This window comes from Symphalangus syndactylus, chromosome 9, assembly GCF_028878055.3.
Source record: "Symphalangus syndactylus isolate Jambi chromosome 9, NHGRI_mSymSyn1-v2.1_pri, whole genome shotgun sequence".
NCBI lineage: Eukaryota > Metazoa > Chordata > Mammalia > Primates > Hylobatidae > Symphalangus > Symphalangus syndactylus.
In genome coordinates this window covers 39,339,412-39,362,666 of record NC_072431.2, presented here as the reverse complement: position 1 = coordinate 39,362,666, position 23,255 = coordinate 39,339,412, and the positions used below count along the sequence as shown (strand labels likewise).

Genomic DNA, 23,255 nt, shown 5'->3' with positions numbered 1-23,255 from the left:
GGGGAGGTGTCCTTGGCATATGCCAGCAAACCTCTTCCAGGATCCACCCCTCCCAGGCTGCGGGCTCCCAGAGGGACTTTAACTTTGACCATCATCCTAGTTGGACCTCGTGGTCTCCTGGCTAGAAGCCTCCCAGCACCTCAAGGTTGGAAGAACAGAGTTGGCCTCAGGATTGCCACCCTCTCAGACTGGCAGTTATTTATTTGCATTCTAAAGCTGTTTCCTGCTTAAAGACAGTGACAGTATGGTAACGGGTTTGTGGCCTCATGTGTTTGTTTTGTTTCACACACACTCAGCCAGTTATTTCCCATTTCCTATATTATCTTTATTAAAACACACTTTGTTGAGCTTGTAGCTGCTGGCCCTCTTTGGTTTTTAAAATATTGACGTCAGATTCTATCTTGTGGTCAGTCACCCCCTCTCCTCTTCCCAAGTGACAGTATCCATAACTAAAACAGTATGACTAGTCCGTGTAGGAGAAATAGAAGCACCTTGGGATGGCAGGTTATCTAGGAGTTTTATTCAAGATTTTATTGCCTCAGGATCAGACAGAGTCAGAAAGAAGAGAAACTCAAACCTCATTTCCTGATTCCCAGCCTTCACTCTCCCCAACTGCACAGACCCTCTGATCACATGTTGCTCTAGAAGCAGAACCTCCCCATTCAGTCTCACCACTAAGCAGTTCCATCTTCCACTGGACTCATCATAGTCACAAATATCCATGACCGAATAGTTCTGAATCCTCCTGAGCCACTGCAAAGAAATTCTTTCTTGTGTTGCCCATGTCACATCACACAAATAGTGATCCCTGGAAGGAAGAAAGAAAGGAAGGACAGAGAGAGAGAATGAATATGACTATTGCCAGACCTTGGTACAAACAGACATTTTACTCAGTGAAAAGAAATCAATCTTAATGGGAAGTAGAATTATAAATGGTTAATGAAACCATTTAATATAATATTTCACCTTTTCTTGAAGCTTAAAGTGCAATTTAATTTGGAATGAAAATTAAAATATATCCGACAGGAAAAGCAGCAACAATATTCTACAGTGGCTTAACATGCGTGACTCAAACCATGAGCTCAGGATTTATGAAGTCCTCAACTTGGCCTTTTGGTGGTGCCGGGGAGTCAAGGGTGATGTTTTTGCATCTCCTTTCTGCTGTCTTGAGGGAAGTGAGGCCATGGACACTGGCTAAGATTTGACTATTTCTGGTATTTTACGTGCTTCTCCAGAAAATTCTTTCTATTAGGGTGAAACTACAGCTGACCCTTTTCTCAACTTCATTTTCAAAGGGGAAAAAATTGACTCACACCTCTAGAAACTTTGAAAATCAAAGAAATATATTCTAAAAAGACATTTCTCAAGAGTCAAAACATGAACTCTGTGAAGAAATGAAAGAACCCTGTGGTATTTTCACATAAATTTATGTCAACAGAGGTATCTCTAGCAGTGCATCCTCCCCAACACATATTTTAAAAATTTTTGGAACCACCTTCTGATTTATAGTGAAGTGCGTGGAATTCGTCGTTTACTTTTCTGCTGGCCTCCCTCACATTATTGGCAATGGATAGTTTATGTTTTTGCTCCCTCCTCCTCCCCCATTGTGGTTTTGGATGACTATTCACTAATCCCTGCTCTCGAGTGTCTGATCGCAGCCTTGCTCTTTTTTGTCAGAGAATTCCAAATGGGTGTGTTCATCCCCCTCTTCCCAGCTGGTCCGGTGGCCGTACCTCCTCCCCATCCCAAATGCTCTCACACAATCCACTTGCTCTCTCCTTCACAGGCTGGACCTGCCCCTCTCCTTGCTTGACTGCAAGCTCTTTTACAGGGTGTCCCCAGGGCCTAGCAGAATGCCTGGCTCAACACAGGCACTAATTATATGTCCATGGAATGCAGCACTGAAGAACGGAAAGCCCTCTCCTGACCTGTGGGACCTGTCATATTGTCATACTGAAGGACCATAGCTTTGTCCTTCTTCAGAATTCATAGATCAATTTCCATCTCCACTCCCTTCGCAGACACCTAATCACACAACAAACATTTACTGGGCACTCGGGATGGATTAGGTGCTGGATAAAGCCCTTTAAGCCCCTCACAGCTTCATCATCCCCATTTTACAGCTGGGAACACTTAATATGCGAATGTGCCTGGTGATACGGGGCTTCCATGCTACCCTGCTGCAAGGCGCAGGTACTGAAACAAGACGGAATCTCTTCACTCAGCCGCAGAGCACCGCATTTCCATAAATAGGGGTCCCTTTTCATTTCAGTCCTTTCACTTGCTTCTGAAGAACCTATATACTACCTAGTCTGGGTGGCTAGTATTCTCATGAACACACCATGAGGTTTCCCAGTTGCCCCCTCTTTGTTCAGTCTTGCTCTTCAGTCTGAAGTGGCTGCCAAGCTCTAACTTCCTTAGGTCTTGGCCTAAATGTCCCCTCATCCACGATGTCTTCTTGGAAACCTCCTTCTCCCACACCACTCTCCCGGGTCTCATTGCACTCATCACAAACTGCCAGGCTGCAGGGGCTGAGAGTGCAACTGCCCCTTTCCATGCCGGGAAACACAGACATCTCATCCAGTCTGACGCTTCTGCATCTGCCCAGTGCAGGGGAGCTAAATGAGAACCCGGAAAGGTGAATATACTTTACCCAAGACAGGCAACAAATCCGTGCAAAGAGAATGGAAGTATGAAAAGCACAACAGAAAATGAAGCTTTCTGAAGTTAGGTTTTTAGACCAGACGTTGGAAAACTTTTTCAATTAAGGGTCGTAGAGTAAGTATTTTCAGCTTTGTGGTCCACATCTCTGTCACTACTCCACTCTGCCTTTGTAGCACAAATGTAGCCAGAGACCATAATTAAATGAATGAGTTCATTTAATATTCCACTGAAAAGCTAAAATTTGAATTTCATTAAACTTTCACATATCATGAAATATTATTACTCTTTTGATTTTTGTTCCCAACCACTTAAAAATGTAAAACCTGGGCAGATCACCTAAGGTCAGGAGTTCAAGACCAGCCTGGCCAACATGACAAAACCGTGCCTCTACTAAAAATGCAAAAATTAGCCAGGCATGGTGGCACACACGTGTAATCCCAGCTACTCAGGAGGCTAAGGCATGAGAATTGCTTCAACCCGGGAGACGGAGGTTGAGGTGAGCCAAGATCAAGCCGCTGCACTCTAGCCTGGGCGAGAGTGAGACTCTGTCTCAAAAAAAAAAAAAGTAAAAACCATTCTTACTTGTGGAACACACAGAAACGGGCAGTGGACTGCATTTGGCCCATAAACCCTAGGGTGTTAACCCCTGTCCTATATCAGTGGTTACTATTTTTTCAGGCCAAAAACCATTTGGACAATCTGATGAAACTGATGTACCTCTCTCTAGGTGGGAAAAGCCTCTCCACTGACATATATACAACATCTGAAAATTCCATGGGCATAGATTAGGAATTTGGGCTCCAGCAATATTATTCTTCTTTTTAAAAGTGTTCTGGCAGAGCGAAGGGGTAGGTGATGGGGGAAAAACTTTTGACAGTAATTAGTGGATCACCCAGTACTAAATAGCTTTATCTATTAAAAGTCATAAATTAAACATCAGGTTCAGAAATCAGCAATATAAAAGCAACTTTTCCCGATTTGAAAACATTGAGTAATGGAATTTGGGAAGTCAGCCAGGAAACTCACGTGCATCAGTCATCTTCCCTGCCCATTTTCAGATCAAAGGTTTATGGTCCTGGACCCTGCATGGCCTGGGTTACTCTCCATGACCCCAGGCGTACTCTGCACCCTGTGCATGCTCAGCAAGGCAGTTCACCCGTGGCGCATACAGGAATTTTTGAATTTTCTTATAAACATACTTCTCTTCAGTGGCAGCCTTGAGCCAAGATTATGCCAGTCTGAGATGTCAAAGAATCATAAAAAAAAAAAAAAAAAAAACCTGCCAGGTGCAGTGACTCATGCCTGTAATACCAGCACTTTGGGAGGCCAACGCAGGTGGATCATTTGAGGTCAGGAGTTCGAGACCAGCCTGGCCAACATGGTGATACCCTGTATCTACTAAAAATACAAAAATTAGTCAGGCATGGTGGGGTGCATCTGTAATCCCAGCTACTCAGGAGGCTGAGGCAGGAGAACTAATTGAACCTGGGAGACAGAGGTTGCATTGAGCCGAGATCATGCCATTGCACTCCAGCCTGGGCGACAGAGTATGACCCCATCTCAAAATAAATAAATGAAAGAAAGAGAAAGAAAGAAAGAAAGAAAGAAAGAAAGAAAGAAAGAAAGAAAGAAAGAAAGAAAGAAAGAGAGAGAGAGAAAGAAAGCAAGCAAGCAAGCCAATGGCTCAATTGTACTTTTTACTGAAAAGTTTAAGTCCCACTTAAAACCAGAAAAATCCAACCAGCAGGATTATCGTCTATGCTTTGCACACTGCATGCTGCTTTTATTCTGCAAAAACAGACAGGCCGATACTGAGTAGCTTTCTTATGTAATGGTTTTGGTGGGGTGGGAGAGGGACCGCCCCTGCAGTCAGGCCTTCCTGAGAGCCTGGACAACTTACCCAGGTTAGACATATGAGCCAGCAAGCTCTTCTACCTTCTGCAGCTGGATTAGTCCAACGGGAATATGGTTGATTTTAATACTAAAATGATGGAGTAATTTCTGGATGTAAAATAATGAGTTCACACCCATGTGGAGTCTACTGTGTGCCGGGAACTATTCTAAGTGCTTGACATAAGCTCATGACCACCCTATGAGGTAAGTATTGCAGTTCATGGTCTGCAGACAAAGAAACTTAACAGCAGAGGATTTAAGTAACTTGCCCACTATCACCCAACTGGGAAGTGTTGGAGCCGGGATTCAATTCAAGCTTTTGGCTTCAGATTCCCAGTTCATACTCGTTCCCTCTATGAAACCTCCACCCATCCATTTGGGAAATGTTGCTAGCTAGTTTCACCTTCTTGCTTCTTTTCAGCATAAAGTTCCTCACTTAAAGAAATCTATTCCTAGAGAGCTGTGTGTAAACTAAATTTTATAAGGCAAATTATATGTGAATGCACTGAGAGAGATTTGTTGAAAATCACACAACAGAGAATACCCTTGCAAAGTGACCACCTGTCCCAGCATAATGCCTTGCAAACAGTAAACATTTAATAAATGTTTATTGGGTACTATTAATTCCCTTAATTTGTGTAAATATTTCTTTTGGTACATTAAGGATACTTAAAATAAGGCATTTATTACCAACTGGAAATAATATTGGAGGGAAAAATGCTACAAAGAGCAACTGCAACCGTGGAATGATTAATTCAGTGAATCACCCGAGGAAGCGGGCGTACTGCCAGTGCTGGCCGCGGGCTCCATGCCACCCTCTGCTCTGATGGGGATGCCAACCCTCCCAGGTTCGCTGACAAATCCTTCAGGAGAGGAATGGGTGGGATGAAATGAAGCAGATCTGAGGGCTGCAGCACCCGTACACCCGCACAGTCGTAGCATGCAGGTCCTAATGTGCAGGTGTCACTAGCTTCCAGTTTATTTATATCCTGTGTGACAATCTGAGGCTTTGATGTTGCAGCTTTATAGGCCAGGGGTCGTAACAGTTCAGAGAAGACACAGCAAGACTTTATATCTATTGTGTCATTCAGAAGCAGAGAGAGCAGGGGTGGGGTATGTCATGAGCTGGGTGTGATGAGCCCCAGAGCCATTCAACAGATGTTGGGTGGGGTTACCACAGTAGAACATGCCCTTTCCAATCCCCTAGATTCAGGCCACAGAATTTTTGGCAGAGAGGAGATAAAAAGGAGGGATTTCTATGCAAGGTCATTTTGAAGTCTATCCATAGTGGTGGCAGCGTGAACCACTATTCTACACACACAAAGTCACCTCCATAACTTACTCATCCATTCATCCATCCACCCATCCATCCATCCTCTGCTTATCTATTAGTTTATTCTACAAATATTGGTTGGGCATATGCTATATCACAGGCACCCTACTACACACTGGAGATACGATTGTAGGATTGGCCTCTACTGCATAGAACCTGTCTTACTTCAGTCAACAATGAATGTACTGCTCTAGATAAAAGGAGATTTATGATTTTACATTATGTGCTATTTTCCTTCAAATTTTTGAGCTTTCCAGTTCTCATTATGAACAATGAACACAAATTAACAGCATAACAAATCTAATCAACTTTAGCACTAAATCAATGCAGGCAGCAGGGAGATTCACCCTGGTTCAAGTTCAGGCCTTGGTTGCTGGAAACGCAGCCTGGCTGCCCTTCTCACTTATCAGAGAAGCAGGGCTTCCACCCATTTCTGCTAATTCTTAACAAAGTCACAAACCAGCCTCATCCTCCTGTGGATTTCACTTGCTGCAGGTTCTGTGGTGAAGGGATATGGCCTAACAGGAAAACTAATGAGGGAAACATGGGCAGGAGGAAGGAGGAGAGGCACTGATCCTGGCCAGGTTTCCCACTCCAGGAACTAGTAAATCACCAGGTAACAGGCTGAGCAGGTTACTAAGAGGCATAACTCACCTGGATTTACTTGGCCCTGCTGGATCTTTGCATGAGGCCAGAAAACGGTGTATCATCAGGTACTAGAGCATTTTTCCCAGAGAGCATCTAGAGTCTAGTTCTAGAAAAACTGCAACCTTACCAGTGTTAACAGAGACCAGAGCTATATTTTAAACTCCCTAAAAAACACATTCCTGTGGCATTTCCAAAAAACAATATTCTTTGGTAATATACATTCCACACAAAATCTCCATAGTGAGTCTTAAGTGTGACTTAAAGAACTACTGAGAACAAGAACTTATTGATGAATTCACATAAGGCCAAAAATCCGTCCTGAGAATTGCTTGTTTCTTGAGCCCAGCACTTCACACAGCTGTGCCTTGGAAACAGATCTGTAAGTGGGAAAGACTTCATCTCTTTGGGGAATAAATGAGACAGCAAGAGCAGAGCACTGAGCACAGTCCCAGCCCATGAGAAGGACTCAATACATTTTTAACTAAATTATTCAAATATTTTGGTCCAGCAGGCATAGGCCTCGGTCCTATTCCCAGCTTCCACACTAACTTGCTGTGTGACCTTGAGCAAATGACTTTACCTCTCTGAGCCTCGGTTCTCTCACCTGTGCCTCACAGCGGTGTTGTGATTGTGTTCTGGAACCACTCCAGGTTCTGTCTAAGCTCCCGGGACTGTTGCGGGAAGGAGGGAGGACAAGGACTAGACCTGCCAAAACTGAGAAGCAATCTCCCATTTGCTTTCTGGCCATACACTTCTGTATTATATCTCACTTGAACAAAGGTTTCCAGACCCTTACAAAGTTTATAAACCATTGATAAGGTCTAAAGCCCCTTTCAGATGGAATCTTTTTCAGAGCAGCTGCTCATGGCTCATCCTCCCTACAGGCAGATATTGGTGACAGACCAAAGGGCCACACCAGGCTCTGCTGGTCTTCTCCTGGGAAGCCCTGACTTTTCCATGCTCTGTTTCTTCCGCCTCAGTGTGCTTCCTCCTCACTGCGCCCTGCTGGAAGCCAACCTGCTCAATCTGCACATTCTCCAGGGGTTATTTTTTGGTCCTGGGGTCATGAAAACCCCATGTTCTCCTCCTCAGAATGCCTCCATTCTATTGCTCGTATCTCTCCTATCACTCCTGGGGGCATTTATCCGAATGTTTTCTATCATCTACTGATGATAAGTGCTACAAGGGCACAGGCTTTCTACGGACATTTGGGAGTAGAAACAGAGGCTGCCCATCAATGATGATGATTAAAGGTGGCTGGATGGAATCCAAAGGCAGACTTTGAAACCTTTGGGTAAATTTTTACTCCATTGGACAAACCCAGAAAAATTTTTAAAAACTTACTAATCGTTTTTCCCCCTGAATGAATGGGTTACTACAGATATTTCTAACCAAAATAATGAATTACTAACCACGGAGCACAGCCCACAGCCTTCCTGATGTAGTTAATGCAACTCCAGAGAAAATGGATGCTTTCGTACTGCTGTGACGGTGCCTTCAGGAATCTGAGGGCACCAGCTGTAATCACACAGAGGGAGACACGAAGCAGTGTTTAATAGCTTGTTCTTTCAAGCCAGAAAGTCAGATTTGAATACAGATTCGTACTTGGTCATTTTCTTAATGTGTAGGCCTCATTTTCTTATTTGTGAACAGGCACATGATGATAGTTGTTGGAAAGACAGAGTGACTTTAAAGAGTCCTAAGATAAAGCATGTGATAATCCCTGTGTCTGGCACATGGTGAGTACTCAATGTGTGCTAGTTGTTATTTAAAAACAGCAACAGGCCGGGCACAGTGGCTCTCGACTGTAATCCCAGCACTTTGGGAGGCCAAGGTGGGCGGATCATGAGGTCAGGAGTTTGAGACCAGCCTGACCAACATGGTAAAACCTCATCTCTACTAAAAATATAAAAATTAACTGGGCACGCACTGTAATCCCAGCTGTACTCAGGAGGCTGAGGCAGGAGAATTGCTTGAACCCGGGAGGCGGAGGTTGCAGTGAGCTGAGATGGCACCACTGCACTCCAGCCTGGGCGACAGAGCAAGACTCCGTCTCAAAAAACAAACAAACAAACAACAACAAAAAAAAACCCAGCAACAAAACCAAATAAATAACAGAAATGAGTAAATATGGAGCTATCAGATAGCTATAAATTGTACCCAGTATGTTGGTTCCTTTACAGGAAAATAAACAAGGGGCTGAAGGTGCTCCATGGCGGAATTTCAAACCACTGACATGATTTCAGGAAGTGAAGTCTTGGAGCACAACATGACCTTGGAGCTCCCTAAACCTAATCCACAGATTTCCTGCATTTCTCTAGGCCTTACAAGGCTCTGTGGGACCTGACCTTGTCCCCTCCACTCTCTTCTTCACTCAAAAGGCTCCAGTCACCCCAACCTCCTTGAAGTTCCTCCAACACCCCAAGCACATCTCCTCTGCAGGGCCTTTGCACTTGCTTTTCCTCTGCCCCCTGCTATTGGTGTGAATGGAGCCCTCGTGCTCTTCACATCACTGCCACAGGTCATTTTATCCATGAGGCTTCCCTGACCTCCCCTCACCAGCCCCATCCGTTTTGTTCTGCTCAGGTTTTCTTCACCACATTTATTGCTACCTGGCATATTACACTGTTCTTTGTATATCTGGTTATTTTCTGTCTCCCCCAATTTGAATGTAGGCTCCATAACACCAGGGGCTGGCTGCTCTGTCCATTGTCATCCTTATCTCTAGAGTTGTGCCCAGCCTGAGGACGTGAAGATGCTCAACAAAGAGTTGCTGAAGGAAAGAATGAATGACTATCAGAGGGGATGACACAGTGGGAGGCTGTGATCCACTTTGCCATTCACTTTTGAAAAGTTCTCCCTAGAAAGCGTAAAACTGTTTACAAGCCAAGCATTCAGGACAAGAGTCTTACCCTATCAACATAGAAGCAGGAGCAGTGATTTGTGTGGAAGTTGCATTGGTGACTGAGCTGAGAGAGTCTGTATTTACAACAAAGAACTTTACAGTTGGATTCACAGCTCCTGCCTAGGAAAAAACAATCACAGAATTGGTATTGACAAAAAAAAAAAAAAGTAACATCATTGCACACATTTTAAAACTGCACAAAAATGTCTGCATTATGCCCATAAAATTATCACAATCAGACACGTTCCAACAATTTAATATAAATAAAATGAACATAAGGGAGAGTCATGAAATGCAACCTTTTCATGGTCAGGCAGAAACAGAATATGTGTGTGTATATATATATATATATATATATATATATATATACACACACCATATAAAACTTGAAGGTCCAAAGCACTTCTGTTTAAATAATGAATGTTTATATCTTTATAATTTATCACTTTGTGCAAGCAAGGATAAACCTCTTAAAATCAACTCTATTAATTGCAAATATACCCTGTCTCCCTGAGACCAAAAGTCTTTGATGCCTGTCAGTATGAAGAACACCTTGGGTTCTGCCAAAGACACCATCCACCAGGAAAATCAGGTTACCTGAGCCAACGATGTCAATTAGGAAGCCATCATTTCCATTCTAAATTCAGGTTCACTATGTTGGAGCTTTACAATCAATATTATGACTGAAATCTATAAAACCTTTTTAAATATACACATAGATCTTCGATTGACAGATTAGTTAGAAATAATATGATATTTTTAGTGAGAACACTTTATAGAATTTTTTTTGTATGTGCCAGTTTCGCTCATCAAAAAATAACATTCCACTGAAAACACATCTCCATATTTAGTCTCTGATCTTTTTTTTCTTTTAACTTCCTCTGTCTTCCTAAAATGGCAGCTCTTCATAAAGCAAATTGAGTGAGTTGGTAAAAATAAAAATCCCCTTTTCCAAATTTCTTACAGAAAAAACACTTTACTATTAGATTTTCCTGCAGACAATACTGTAGCCATTATTATTATGGTACTAGTGAAGAATCCCTGGTTCCCTTCTAAACCCCATCTTACCCGGCTTACACTGCTTAACAAAGCTCCTCAATTTTCGTAAACACGCAACCCTGAGGGGGAGAACAGCTTTGAAAACCAAGATGTGACACTATTATTCCAAATGTAGGACATGAAAAATTTACATTAGTGCCAAATCTATAATAGAACTACTAAAACTAGTCATGTATCCTGTTAATTAGTAATACAATCTGATCTATAACTGAGCTTTGCAACTTCGTCTAGGGCACAATCCAACTTCTACAAATGAGACGAGCTTCTGATTCAATTATAGCCTCTCTTTTCCTCCATTCAAACGTTTTCATTCCCCTTATCTCTTTCAAAAGCATTTTCCCCATTTTTTCTGCTTGTCATTCCTCAAAGTTTTTGGAGAAATTACAAAACCTTAAATCACACTCTTTCCTGGGATAATAAAAATACTTTAAAATTGCCAGATGCTGTTGACTTCAGCAAGAGTAATCACAGCAAGCTGTTGAAGAGAGACTGACAATATTTTCATTAGCAAGAAGGGATTAAATGAAACCATTCTCTTCCCATCAAATCATGGAACCACTGTACGAACAGGAGCACAGACCTTTGGATATGGAACCCGTACAGTCTTTGGGTACTGCAGTGACTCATCAGAGTAGAAGGAGTATTCAATAAGTGGGACTTCTGTGTCGTTAAATTGGGCATATGCTAAAAAAGTGCCGTTTGGAGACCACCACAGAGCAGAGTAGGCACTGAAGACTTCCTCTGAAAAAAGACATAAATTGTTCTGTTACAAGAAGTAGCTGATAAATTGGCTTTGGCATTCAAAATATTGTCCTCATTAGCTTTAGTAATTACAGTAGAGTTCAACTAATGAACCACTTTGCATTTGCTGGGCTTCCAAAATCAGAGTAATACAAATGAATAAAAATAAAATCTTCAAGGATATATCTGGATTGTAAAAATAAGTAACCCGTTGGACCATTTTAGAATATTTTAGCATGCAATATTTAATATAAGCTCTACATTTTTTTCTTTATCTTATAATCCTCTAAATTTATGCCTCAAAACATACTAAAAGTAAATTTCACACAGGAGGCTGATTCTCCTTTCTAATTTTCAAACAGTCAACATGCCAGCATACTCTCCCCAACTGGGCTCAGTTTGTACTGAGCCCGCAGGGTACTGGTGGGTGGTGTGTAGCTCCAGGCTATCAAACCAATATGGTGCCCAGAGTTTACTACTCTTGGCACAAACAAGGTGTGGGAAGGATGGATTTAGAATGGCAAGGAACTCCATTGAGACCCCTACTGAGAAACATCTCCTTGCCCAGCCCAGAAACTGAAAACTCCCTTAGATTAACACGCTGCTCTGGTGTATATGCTGATGGGTAAGAGAAGAGGGTCAAAGAGAGAGGCAAATAAAAGACAAGATCTTGCTTTCCAGTACATTGTCGGGCTTCTTCACAATCTCTGGCAAAGATAGATCATCTCTATGATTATTATGGGGTCTATACGTGGGATATTCAATCACTGGCTCTTAATATGTTGAAAACTCCTTCACCAACTGGGAATGGAGGAGTTAAGTGGACTGGGTGGAGACGCCTATATATTCACAAGTCTCATGTAAGTGTAAATGTAAAAGCAAAAGCATAGAAACTAGAATCTTAGGGTTGGGAAATCATGCATTCTAATCAGTTTTCAGATGCCTGATACCTCCTTTCAAGTTACTTCCAAATGCTTTTTTTCAACAACAAGAAGAAGAGCAAAAATAATTGCTGTAATAAAATGTAATAATAATTATTGTGATGAGCAGCTGACATTCAATGAGTGCTAACTATGCACCAGGTATTGATAAGCAATTGACATCTATCATCTCAGTTAAGGCTCACAATAACCCATTGTACTGATAAAGTGAGACAAGCTTGAAGAGGATCAGAAATTTGTCTAGGATCACATGGCTAAGAATTGGTAGAATCAAAAACCAACCCAAATCTCCTTTGACTCATGCTTTTCATCTCCGTGCTATACTGCCCTTTCCTGCCTCTATTTTAGCATTTCTAGTAATAGAAAACCTACTACCGAGTTAAGCAGCCTATTCTTCCTTTGACTGCCTCATATCTATAACATTGATCTATACACTCTTATGTAGCAACTTAGAATTTACAAAACATATCATATTTAGTCTTCACAAAGATCTCTGGGTGATGATTCATAGCTCATTGCACAGAGAAGGCAACTGAGACATGGAGCAATCCAGTGAATTGCCTGAGACAAGAACTAGAACCCAGCCCTTATGATTCCAAGTCATGGTTTCTATTATACTAAGAACTTGTTCATATGCTGAGTTGACTTCCTGTTCTTTGTAACTTTTACCCATTGATTCTGGTCTATAACACAGCTGCAATTACATAAAATCAATATAATCAGACCCAGGTTTTGCTTTTTAGAATTACTTGTAAGTGTAATTAGCAGGTAGTGATCTTTGTCTTGAATTAGTGGTTATTTGGAATGCAGGACATACTTTTCTATATTGACAATTTAGTAATCTCCTTCTAGGAACTGAAGCTATTAGAGAGGCCCAAATTGGAGCTGTGAAGCTGTTCTGCATGTGAATGGCCTAGTCATGAACATGCAAAAGACTCCCTCCAGCGATTATCTACTTTAGAAAGAATGAAAGTGTTAGCTGCCCTCTTATCTTCCAGAGGGCCAGCTGTTTCTGAGGGAGGGTCACAGCTTTGGAAACGGGCCACTCTTCTCAAGGATCCTGGAGGCTGGGTTGTGCTGTCCAAGGGTTAAAGAATCTCTAAGTAGCTAGTGTTAGTAAATTTCATTGTAAGTTTTAGTCAAGCACTTATTTCTAGGACATGAAAATTTATCTTTCTTTTAATGTGATTTGTTGTTGTTGTTGTTGTTATAATGAGTCAATTAAACTTGACTTGGACTTGGTAAGAACTAAAATTAAGTCATGAAGAAAAACTATTTTTTTAAACTACAAAGAAGAAAAAATAATACGATGAAATACAGATAAGTCTTTCTAATAAGTATGAGGAAACCTTGTGAACAGTTTGAAGCAGCCTCAAAATGCCTTTTATCTTGGCAAATACAGACATAAAAATGTTTTTCTAATATTTTCTAAGTTTCTAAAATGTGTTCCTGATAGTTTCGTCAACTCTGTATCCTAAAAGGGAGAATATTCCTTTTTAACTTTTTTAGTTTTATTAGTCACTTTTTCCTAAGCCTTTCTAATTGCTTTTTTATTCTTAAAAACAGGAAATCATAATTTGTCCAAGTTCAAATAAATACAAATCCTCTATAAAACAGGCCTTTTCTTCCCCTGTACTCTCCAACCTGTATATATTATTTTATCATCTTCTCAACGTGATGGGATTGTTTAGCTTTCCTTAGTAACTTCCGGGTTAGGTCGGCCTAGTTAGAGAAATGTCTGATGTTAATCTGGAGGCTTTTATGTTCCAGTAAAGGCAGAAAAGGTCTACCTACACAGAAAAGCCCTTTGTATCAATAAACCAGAGACAAGAGGAGTATTGTCAGGCAATGAGGACAGAGGAGTGCTAGGAATAGTTAAATTCTTGGTCAAGGAGACACCTGGTGCTGTGAGTTCTAAGAGAAATTTGATGACATTTTAAACAATGAAACTTATTTTGAATCTCATTTAAATTTTCCCATTGCAAAAGAAACATTTAACTATTTTAAAAGCTTATAGATTTTCTGATTTGAAAAAGCTTTAAAGTTTCTACCTTCATAAACCCAGTCAGTTATTCCATTATATATTATATCTTCTTCCCCAGTCGATGTGATTCTGTGACTTGGTAAATTTGGTTCAATTTTAACATAAATGTCATTGTTCCAAACATATGCCTAGAAGGAAAAAAAACAAGCATTGATATCTATAATAACATGCTATATTTTTATCCCAGAGTTTTAGAAACACTTATCTGTTGCAAATGTAAGGATTACCATAGTCAAATATTCCATTCAAACAGGAAGAGTCATTTACTCCTTCCCTCTCATTCTTAAATTACAAGTATACAGCCTATAATCCCAAAATAATCCTAAAACCATTAATAATGTGTTAAAAACAAGAAGCAACAACTAGCACTATTTGAATGCTAAAGTATATGAGAAGACCGAGAAGGCTGACCACTTCTACAGGATGATATATGCTTGTATATTTCTTTATTGGGAGAGTGAGTAGAGAGAAGGCAGTTGCATTCTGGAAGAGAGAAGTTCAACTGCAGACAAGCATTAGATCCTCTCGCTAAGATTCTTTTGGACTTCTGACATTCTCCTAGCACTATAGAACATAAAGATACATCTATAGTAACAAAGAAGAACACAGAACTAGCGGAAAGCAGGTGTGACTCAGAAAATATCTAAGTACAACAGATAACTAGAACTTAAGAGTTTGATATGCATTTTCCCAGTGAATAAATATTCCCAATGGGTACTTTCAGGAATTATATTTATTTTGTTAAGCTAGTAAAATCTTATCTTGGGCAATAACACTATATTCTAGAGTGAAGTATTGAGTTCCTAAGATGTCTGCTTTGTATCAGGATTAGTAACTTCTGCCTATGAAAAATTTGATCCAATATTTTTCTGACAACTGGAGAGACTCACTAACCAATTTATGACCCACTGGTGACCATGTGACCCACTGTGTGTTGTTTGGAATCCTCTCTTCTGTAATCAGCTGCCTGGAAAAAAGATGAAAGGAAACATTATCAGAAAGAATAACTCACATTGGGGTTTCCTTAAAAATATGACAGTAGGAAAGCCTAATAGATTTTATTGGGAAGTCACTGACCTTTTATTTAAATCATAAATGTCATATGAAGCTGTGTAGGAATGCCTCCATTGCTATGAAAGAAAACAGACATTTCAGGCTTCTGTGATACTTGATAATTTGGCCACTCACTATAGGAGACCAAGATGATAGGTTTGGTAACATATGATTGTATAATTCTCACATGTTATCATATCTTATAATTTCCTCCGAGAATTTTGGGATTCAGAAGTATCCTAGAGATCATCTTGTACAAACTCCTCCGGAGTTCATCTACAACCTAGCTCTGGCACCACCTCCTCCAAGGAGCCTTCCCGGGACCACAGTGAACCAAAAATGTCATTTTGTACAAACATTATCCGTAGCACTCACCATAGTATGCTAAGATTGCCTACTTAGAAAAATGTAAATTTTCACTTTTCACCTATCTTGTTGGCAAAAGATTTAAAAGATATATGATGCTATTGCTGATGGTGATGTGAAGAAATGTTTAACTTCATACACTGATGATGAAATGTAAAGTGTTATAAAGTTTTTGAAAGCCCCCTGGCAAGATATATTAAAATTAAAATACATATATCATCAATATTTTAACAACCATCTCAAAAAGCTAGAGATGAAAGTCAAACTTTCAGTGACTGCAGAAGCATAGGGAAATAAATTTTTTTTAAAAAAGGAAGTCAAACTAAATCCAATGTAATTAGAAGAAATGAAATAATAAAGGTAAAAGCATTGATAAAGTAGAAAACACATAATAGAAAAAATCAACAAAGCCAAAACTCAAGTCATTAAAAAGACTAGTAAAATTGCAAACATAGTAAAACTTAGGGGTAAAACAGCACAAATGACTGGTATCAGAAAGGAAAAATGGGATATCACAACAGACTCCACAGATGTTAAAAGATCATAAGAGGCTATTATAAATATATTTTGGCTATACATTTTAAAAATTAGAGAAAAGCAAAAAATTTCTTGAAAAATAATTTCTCAAAACTGAGAAAAATTCTGAATAGTCTTATATCTAATAAAGAAATTGAATCCAGATATAAGAAACTTCACATAGAGAAAACTCCAAGGCAAAATAACTTTACCAGCAAACTCCTTGTTATTTATTCAAATGAGTTGAGAATTTATGCCCACACAAAAATCTACACACAAATGTTTATAGCAGCTTTATTCATAATTGCCAAAACTGGGAGGCAACTAAGATGTCATTCAACAGGTGAGTGGATAAACAAACTGTAGTAGAGATCCATACAATGGAATCTTATTTAGTGATAAGAAGAAGGAGCTATTCAGCCACAAAAAGACATGGAGGAATCTCAAACACATATTGCTAAGCGAAATAAGCCAATGTGGTAAGGTTACATATTGTATGATTCCAATGAGTTTCTGGAAAAGGTAAAACTATGGAGAGAGTAAAGAGATTGGTGGTTGCTTGGAGACTGAGGGAAGAAAGGGATGAATAGGGGAAACACAGGGATTTTTAGCACAGTCAAAGTCATCTGTATAATACTATAATGGTGAAACATGTCATTATACTTTTGTCAAGAGCCATAGATTTGTCAGAATCCACCATAATGGTAGATACATGCCATATATTTGCCAAAACCCACAAAGAATCAAGCCTAATGTAAACTATGGACTTAATAATGATATATTAATATTGGCTCATTTGTTATAACAAATGGACCACAGTCATGCAAGACTTTAATAATAGGGGAAAGTGGGGGAGGGAGGATAAGGTAGTATATGGGAACTCTCTGCTTATTTTCTACAAACTTAAAGCTGTTCTGAAAAATAAAGTGATATTAATTTAAAAAAAAATGAATCAGAGCTAACCAGATGACTTGGAGGGAGTTTCACATGGTATCATTGAGTGAGAAATGCAATTTACAAAAAAGTATAGGATTTTATTTTTATAGACCAAGCAATAACTAAAAACATCCCTATATATTTTCATAGAGTTATATGAACAAGAAGAAAAATATAAAAATATGGAGAGATACATATTAGACTTTAGAGAGCCAAGTGAAAAAGGGAAAAAACAAGACCGAAGATAAAAATGTATATGATCACATATTTGCATTTATGAAAAATTATGTCTGAATATAGAAGCATATATAAATTAAAGATATTTTCAAATAAGTTACTTGCCTATATGTCTGCCTTCTCTACCGTACTCCTAGAGGTAAGAAATTGTATCTTATTTATCTTTGGATGCCTGGAGTCTATTCTAGTGCAAGCCACATAGTGAGTGTTCAAGAAATACACCAAATTACAGTAAAATTCAAATTGTACCAATGAAGATGAGATGGATGAAACAGGTATCCCAAGGACACCGAGCTATATAATAGCAGAGCTGAGATACAAAGTCAGAGTTCCTAACCTTAACTATTTATCACTTCTCTCCCTTCTATGCTCTCATGTCAACAAATATTTATTAAGTTCTACTTTTTGGGAGTCATACATTCCTTTCCTGAATCCTGGATTATTTTGACACACCCCATGCTTGTTTCTGGGCAACTTCAAGCAAAATATTCACTAAAGCCAAAAGGTGTGGTACCAGCTAAAAATATTAAGATGGACTGAGATCACCGAGCATGACAAACCATCACGGGTTGTAAAAGAAAACCCATGATGTTCGGTATTTTCACTTCATCTTTTGAAACAGATTCATTATTCTATTTAGTTTATAAACACTGGTAGCTATCTTCTATCAGACATTACTGGATAACACAGGATCCCTCCCCTGGAGCAGCTTATAGTGGAATGGAGGATACGAAATAGTAAACGACAATAAAATAATCACAATAGGATGTGCCAAGAGATATAATGGAGGTGAGTGGGAGAGGCAGGAATCATAAATTAGGCCTTGGGGAGGCAGAGAGGATTACGGAAAAGATGATTCTTTGGCTGAGGTTAGTGACAGAGGGTGACTGGGAAAGAGTAAAAGAGCACCATAGCAAAGAGAAGCTGAATGCAAAGATAGGAAAGATCACATTTAAGAGCACAAGCTTTGGAGTCTTCTAACCTGGATTCAGGGTTTCACTGTGTAATGTGAAGCAAGTTTCTTTCTAAGCTTCCATTTCCTTTTTAGACAAATGAAGATAATGCCAGCAACAATCTCAGATGCATGAGAATGCATGGGAAGCACTTAGCAGGGTTCTGGAACATTATCGACATAGAATCGATGACACAACTATTATTTGTATTTCCAGAGCACTAGGCAATGAGCAGAGATGCTAGGAGAACATTCATACCAGACTGTGGGGGTACTTATCCACTCACTCACTCACTTGCTCATTTATTTATTTGTAGCCACAACTTGGAAGTGATAGCACTAACTGAGTCATGGAGAAGTCACGTAGTAGGATCTAAAAAACACTAAAAGGTAGGCCTCCAAGGAAATGTAATCAAATTAAACTTTTCTTCTTTCTAGATACATTTCATAAGAGTCACATAGTCAAAACATATATGCTGTACAGTAAATTCTATTGGATTCTCTTGAAAGTAAAAAAAAAAAAGAAAAAAATAGTAGAAGATATAGATCCTTACTTTCAATAGCTTTATAATTTAGCACTTTGCAATAAAACATGTATTCATTTAACAATGATGTTCAGCATCTGCTATGTGGCCCTGTCCTGGGCACAGAGGTGTGGCAGTGAATAAATCACAGGGAAACTGGCACCAAATAAGGCAGGCAAAAAATAAGCAAAGAAATCAATGACAAAATATCACAAAATGTTGTGATGAAACTAAAACGGGTTAACATGACAGAGACTGATTTGTGGGGTGTGGGTGGAAGAGCATGGCAGGGGGCAATGTTTGACAAAGTGACCCAACAAATCTGGACCTGAGTTAATAAAGAGAGAGAAGCATATGATGATGGAGAAGCTCCCATGAGGAAGCAATAGCAAGTGATTTGGCCTTTAGATGGGAATGAGGGTGATGCTTGAGAAAAAGAAAGAGCTGTGCACTTAAAGGTTCTCAACTCAGCATCATGGAATCTCCGGGAGGCCCACAGCTATGCTGAGTTAGTTCCTTTAGGGTAGGCCACAGATATCCGTGTTTTTTCAAAAGCTCCTCAAGCGATCCTAAGGTGCAGGTGAGGCAAGAAGCTCTGGCCAAGCACGCCTAGTGCAGGAGAAGCGGGTAGGAGATGTGTTCAGCCGGGCAGACTGTGTTCAATCACACAGGCCTCAGGATGCCAGGGTTAGAGCTGGTGTTTTATTTTGAGTGTGATGGGAAGCCACGGTAGGTGGCACAGGTGTGGCATAAACTAATTTAGAATTTAAAAGTAGTACTTTGGATACTATCTAAAGCATAGATGGCAGGGGGAAGAGGACAGAGTGAAAAAAGCAAAAGCAGTTAAATACACGGGTAAACTCCAGTGACACAACAAATACAAATCTCCAACCCTGGCTGGCCAACTAAGGACCACCAGGGGAATACATGCATTAGTGCACATCAAATGGCTTTTGTTGAACCTGGCTATATAGTAAGGTGAGCTGGTATTACCTTTCTGTTTCTACCTTACCTTCATATGTTAGTCTTTAACATGGACAACTGTTATTCAGGGGTTCTCAGCCCTGGTTGCCATTACAATCACCTGTGACAGTTTAAAATGTACTGATGCTCATCAGGCATGGTGGCTCATGCCTGTAATCCTAGCACTTGGGGAAACTGAGGTGGGAGAATTGTTTGAGGACAGGAGTTTGAGACCAGCCTGGGGAACATAGTGAGACCCTATCTCTAAGAAAAAATTGAAAATTAGCAGGGCATGGTGGTGCACACCTGTAGTCTCAGCTACTCAGGAAGCTGAGGTAGGAGGATTAGTCAAGCCCAAAATGTTGAGGCTGCAGTGAGCCATGATCATACCACTGCACTCTAGCCTGAGTGACAGAATGAGACCTTGTCTCAAAAAAAGAAAAAAAGATACTGATTCTGGCATTACCCCAGAAACTTCCGTTTACAGATCTGGGGATTGAACCTGGACACTGGGAAGTTTTAAAAGTTTCTCAAGTAAATTAAGCGAATGTATTCTATAGATAGAAATAAGAAGCACTTAATTAAACAAATAATAATCCACTAATTGGCAACAGATGTGTCAAAGTTGGTACAAGATTCTGATTCGCTTACAGTTAAGTTTAACAAAACATAGAGTCTTCATGTCCAGGAAAGTGAGCCCAGCCCAGCAAATCCAGGGTAAATATTATGATTGAGAGTCACCATCCTGAGATGGTAAATGCAGTAGGGAATGGTTTGCTTGGCCTGAGTACAGCAGTGTTGGTGTGTGAGTGTTGGTGTGTCCTCAATATTATTTATCCTAGAAAAGAAAGGTCAGGGGTGGGAATCCCCAGCTTTGTATTTTGCTTGCAATACAGGGTATCTTTACAAATTTTTAATCTTCACTACATGTCTTAAGACTTTCTATGCTTGAACAACTGTTGTCAAATCCATGAGTAACCAAAAGGCTGCAGTTAAAGTTATTGCGATCCACATCCATCCTACACATGAAGAGGATGTATGATTAAGTTGTAACCTTTCCTGAATGTGTGAGGATGTGGAGTTGGGCTGGGTGACTGGGGGAAGCTGAGTGCTCTTGATGGAATCTTTATGATCTGTGGTGAGGCTATCCTCCTTAGAATAGTTTGTATATGGTGGGGCCCGAAGGTTGGGAGATGGTCTGGGCCATCTTGCGAAATCTTTTCTGGAGGATGGAAAGTTTAACTCTTTCTTTTCTTTTTCTTTTTCTTTTTCTTTCTTTTTTTTTTTTTTTTTTTTTTTTGACAGGGTCTCACTCTGTCCCCTAGACTGTAATGCAGTGGCACAGTATAGGTAACTGTATCTTCCAACTCCTGGGCTCAAGCAATCCTCCTGCTTCAGCCTTCCCTCCTAAGTAGCTGGGACTATAGGTGCATGCCATGCCCGACTTTAACTCTTTTAAAAACACATATTTATGGAGGCTCTTACTACACATAAAGCTGTGACAAAGGAAATAAAGGGTTCTGTCATTAGGTGTACAAATCAGATATGTAAACTTACTTTTAAATATGTGTGTAAGTACAAATTTTTATTGACTGATGTTATTAGTACATATTAGAACAATATAATATTAACTGTGCTTTTTAGTATTTGAAAGCACTAAAAATGAATTTCTTTTAAAACATTGAACTTGTCTTTAAGAATGAGAATGACTCTGATTCTTAATTAATGAGTTTTAGTGCCTATTACATTACTTAGATATTAATCTTAAGTATCCATACACTTGAAATCGGTTATAACATAGCATACTCTTGGATTATTTAAATGTTACAGTAAGAAAGCATTTATTTTACCTTCACATAGTTGTATTCTAAGAGAATAAACTGCCCATCAGGAGATATTGAATAATCATTGATAGAATGTCCAAACTCATCCTGTCAAACAAGAAGAACAAAGAAAAATTGAACAATTCCATTTCATTGCCATCACTGTGCACTTACTTCATAGGGGGTACTGTTCTAGACGTGTGGCTTGTGCTTTGGGAAGTCTTAATATAGCAGAGGTGGCATATTCACCCACACAAATGATCGTGATGCAAGGTGGGTGGTGATCAATGTTAGAAAGCCAGAAAGGGAAGGATTAATCCTAAGAGGAAAGATGACTCTGAGAGTGAGGATGAGGAAAAGAGAACTTTCTCAACAGTGGGAACAGCATAAGTGAAATGCATGGGAAAGGACGTGGGTGTTTAGAGACTCTTTAAGGGTCATGTGTAACCTGAATATAGCTTGGGGGGGCGCTGGTGTCAGACACAGTGGAAGGTGAGAGGACAACAAATTAGAAAAATATTTGGGACCTAAATATAAGATGTGGAACTAGACCTATTTTTTCGCATGTGGAAGTGATAGAATCATATCTATCTTTTACAAAGATACTCTGGTGACACAGTGGCTGAAATGAGAGGGAAGAGCAGAGGAGCGGAGGGCTAATATCAGCCTAGATGTGGGGAGTGCAGTGGTCTGGTCTACAGAATGCTGATAGGGACACAAGTTAGAGCACTCACTACCACAAGATTAAATGAGGGTTTGAGTGAGGACTGTTGAGTGGAAATGGAAACTGAGAGATACCTGACATGCAGAAGGAGAATTGAGAGGGTTTGTTGTCGCCAACTATGGGGGATGACACAAGCCAATGATGATTCTGAGGTTTCTAGCTTAAGTGACTTGGAGGAGAATTAAGTAACTTTTACCAATACTGGGAACTCACAAAAAAGAATAAGATGCTTTCAGTGTGCCAGGACAGTGGGGGAAAGATAACCAGTTTAGCTTGGGATTTTGAGTTTGAAATCCACATGTAGGAACCAGCAGCCTACTAGAAATTAAAGTTTAAATCTGGGAGAAGGTTAGTGTTAAGTGTGTGTATATGAGAGTCAAGCCAGAGAGGAGGGCAGTAATGCTGTGGGGTTGCATGAAATTCACCAAAGGAGAGCATGCAAAGTGAAGAGGGAGGCAAATGAAGATGGAGCCCCAAGGAGCACTTACATTTAAAAATATGGGCAGAGGAAGAGGAATCGTCAAAGGAGACTAAAAAGTAGCCAAGGCAGGGAGCATTTCAAGAAGGAGAGAAAGATCCACTTTGCCATATGCTGCAGAGAGTCCAACAGGTTGAGAAATGACAGTACTCGTGATTTCAAAGGTAATGAAAAAATCCCCAGAATTCTATGCACGAATTAATTATGTGATTAAACATACAAATGTACTGTTCTCCAAGAAAACTGAGCTGTTTCCATATTCAGCATTGAATACCAAGATATTATTTTCTTGTTTGTAGAGATATTCATGATCTAAAGAGAGAAAACAACCAGATCAAAATTTCAAGTTGTTATTAAACATCTTCATAAGCTGAAAATTATCAAATACAATTTAAGTTCCCAAATACCAAATAGGCATTTCTAAGTTGAGAAAACATAAATGATATTATACTAAC

General features: G+C 39.8%; 2 protein-coding genes across 4 annotated transcripts in view; one reads left to right on the top strand and one right to left on the bottom strand.

Annotated features, from left to right (window-relative positions):
- DPP4 (dipeptidyl peptidase 4) overlaps positions 1 to 23,255 on the bottom strand; it is an 82,820-nt gene that overhangs the window by 31,537 nt on the left and 28,028 nt on the right. For all 3 annotated transcript variants that reach the window (XM_055291957.2, XM_055291958.2, XM_055291959.2), the window contains exons 4-11: positions 23,021 to 23,112; positions 21,626 to 21,706; positions 15,306 to 15,358; positions 15,123 to 15,195; positions 14,236 to 14,356; positions 11,083 to 11,243; positions 9,451 to 9,563; positions 673 to 808 (exon numbers count right to left, since the gene is read on the bottom strand). In XM_055291957.2, the coding sequence (XP_055147932.1) occupies positions 673 to 808; positions 9,451 to 9,563; positions 11,083 to 11,243; positions 14,236 to 14,356; positions 15,123 to 15,195; positions 15,306 to 15,358; positions 21,626 to 21,706; positions 23,021 to 23,112 (830 nt within the window). The remainder of the gene's footprint in view (positions 1 to 672; positions 809 to 9,450; positions 9,564 to 11,082; positions 11,244 to 14,235; positions 14,357 to 15,122; positions 15,196 to 15,305; positions 15,359 to 21,625; positions 21,707 to 23,020; positions 23,113 to 23,255) is intronic.
- The window catches only part of SLC4A10 (solute carrier family 4 member 10), a 448,737-nt gene that overhangs the window by 402,669 nt on the left and 22,813 nt on the right, over positions 1 to 23,255 (top strand). The gene's annotated exons all lie outside the window — the stretch shown is intronic.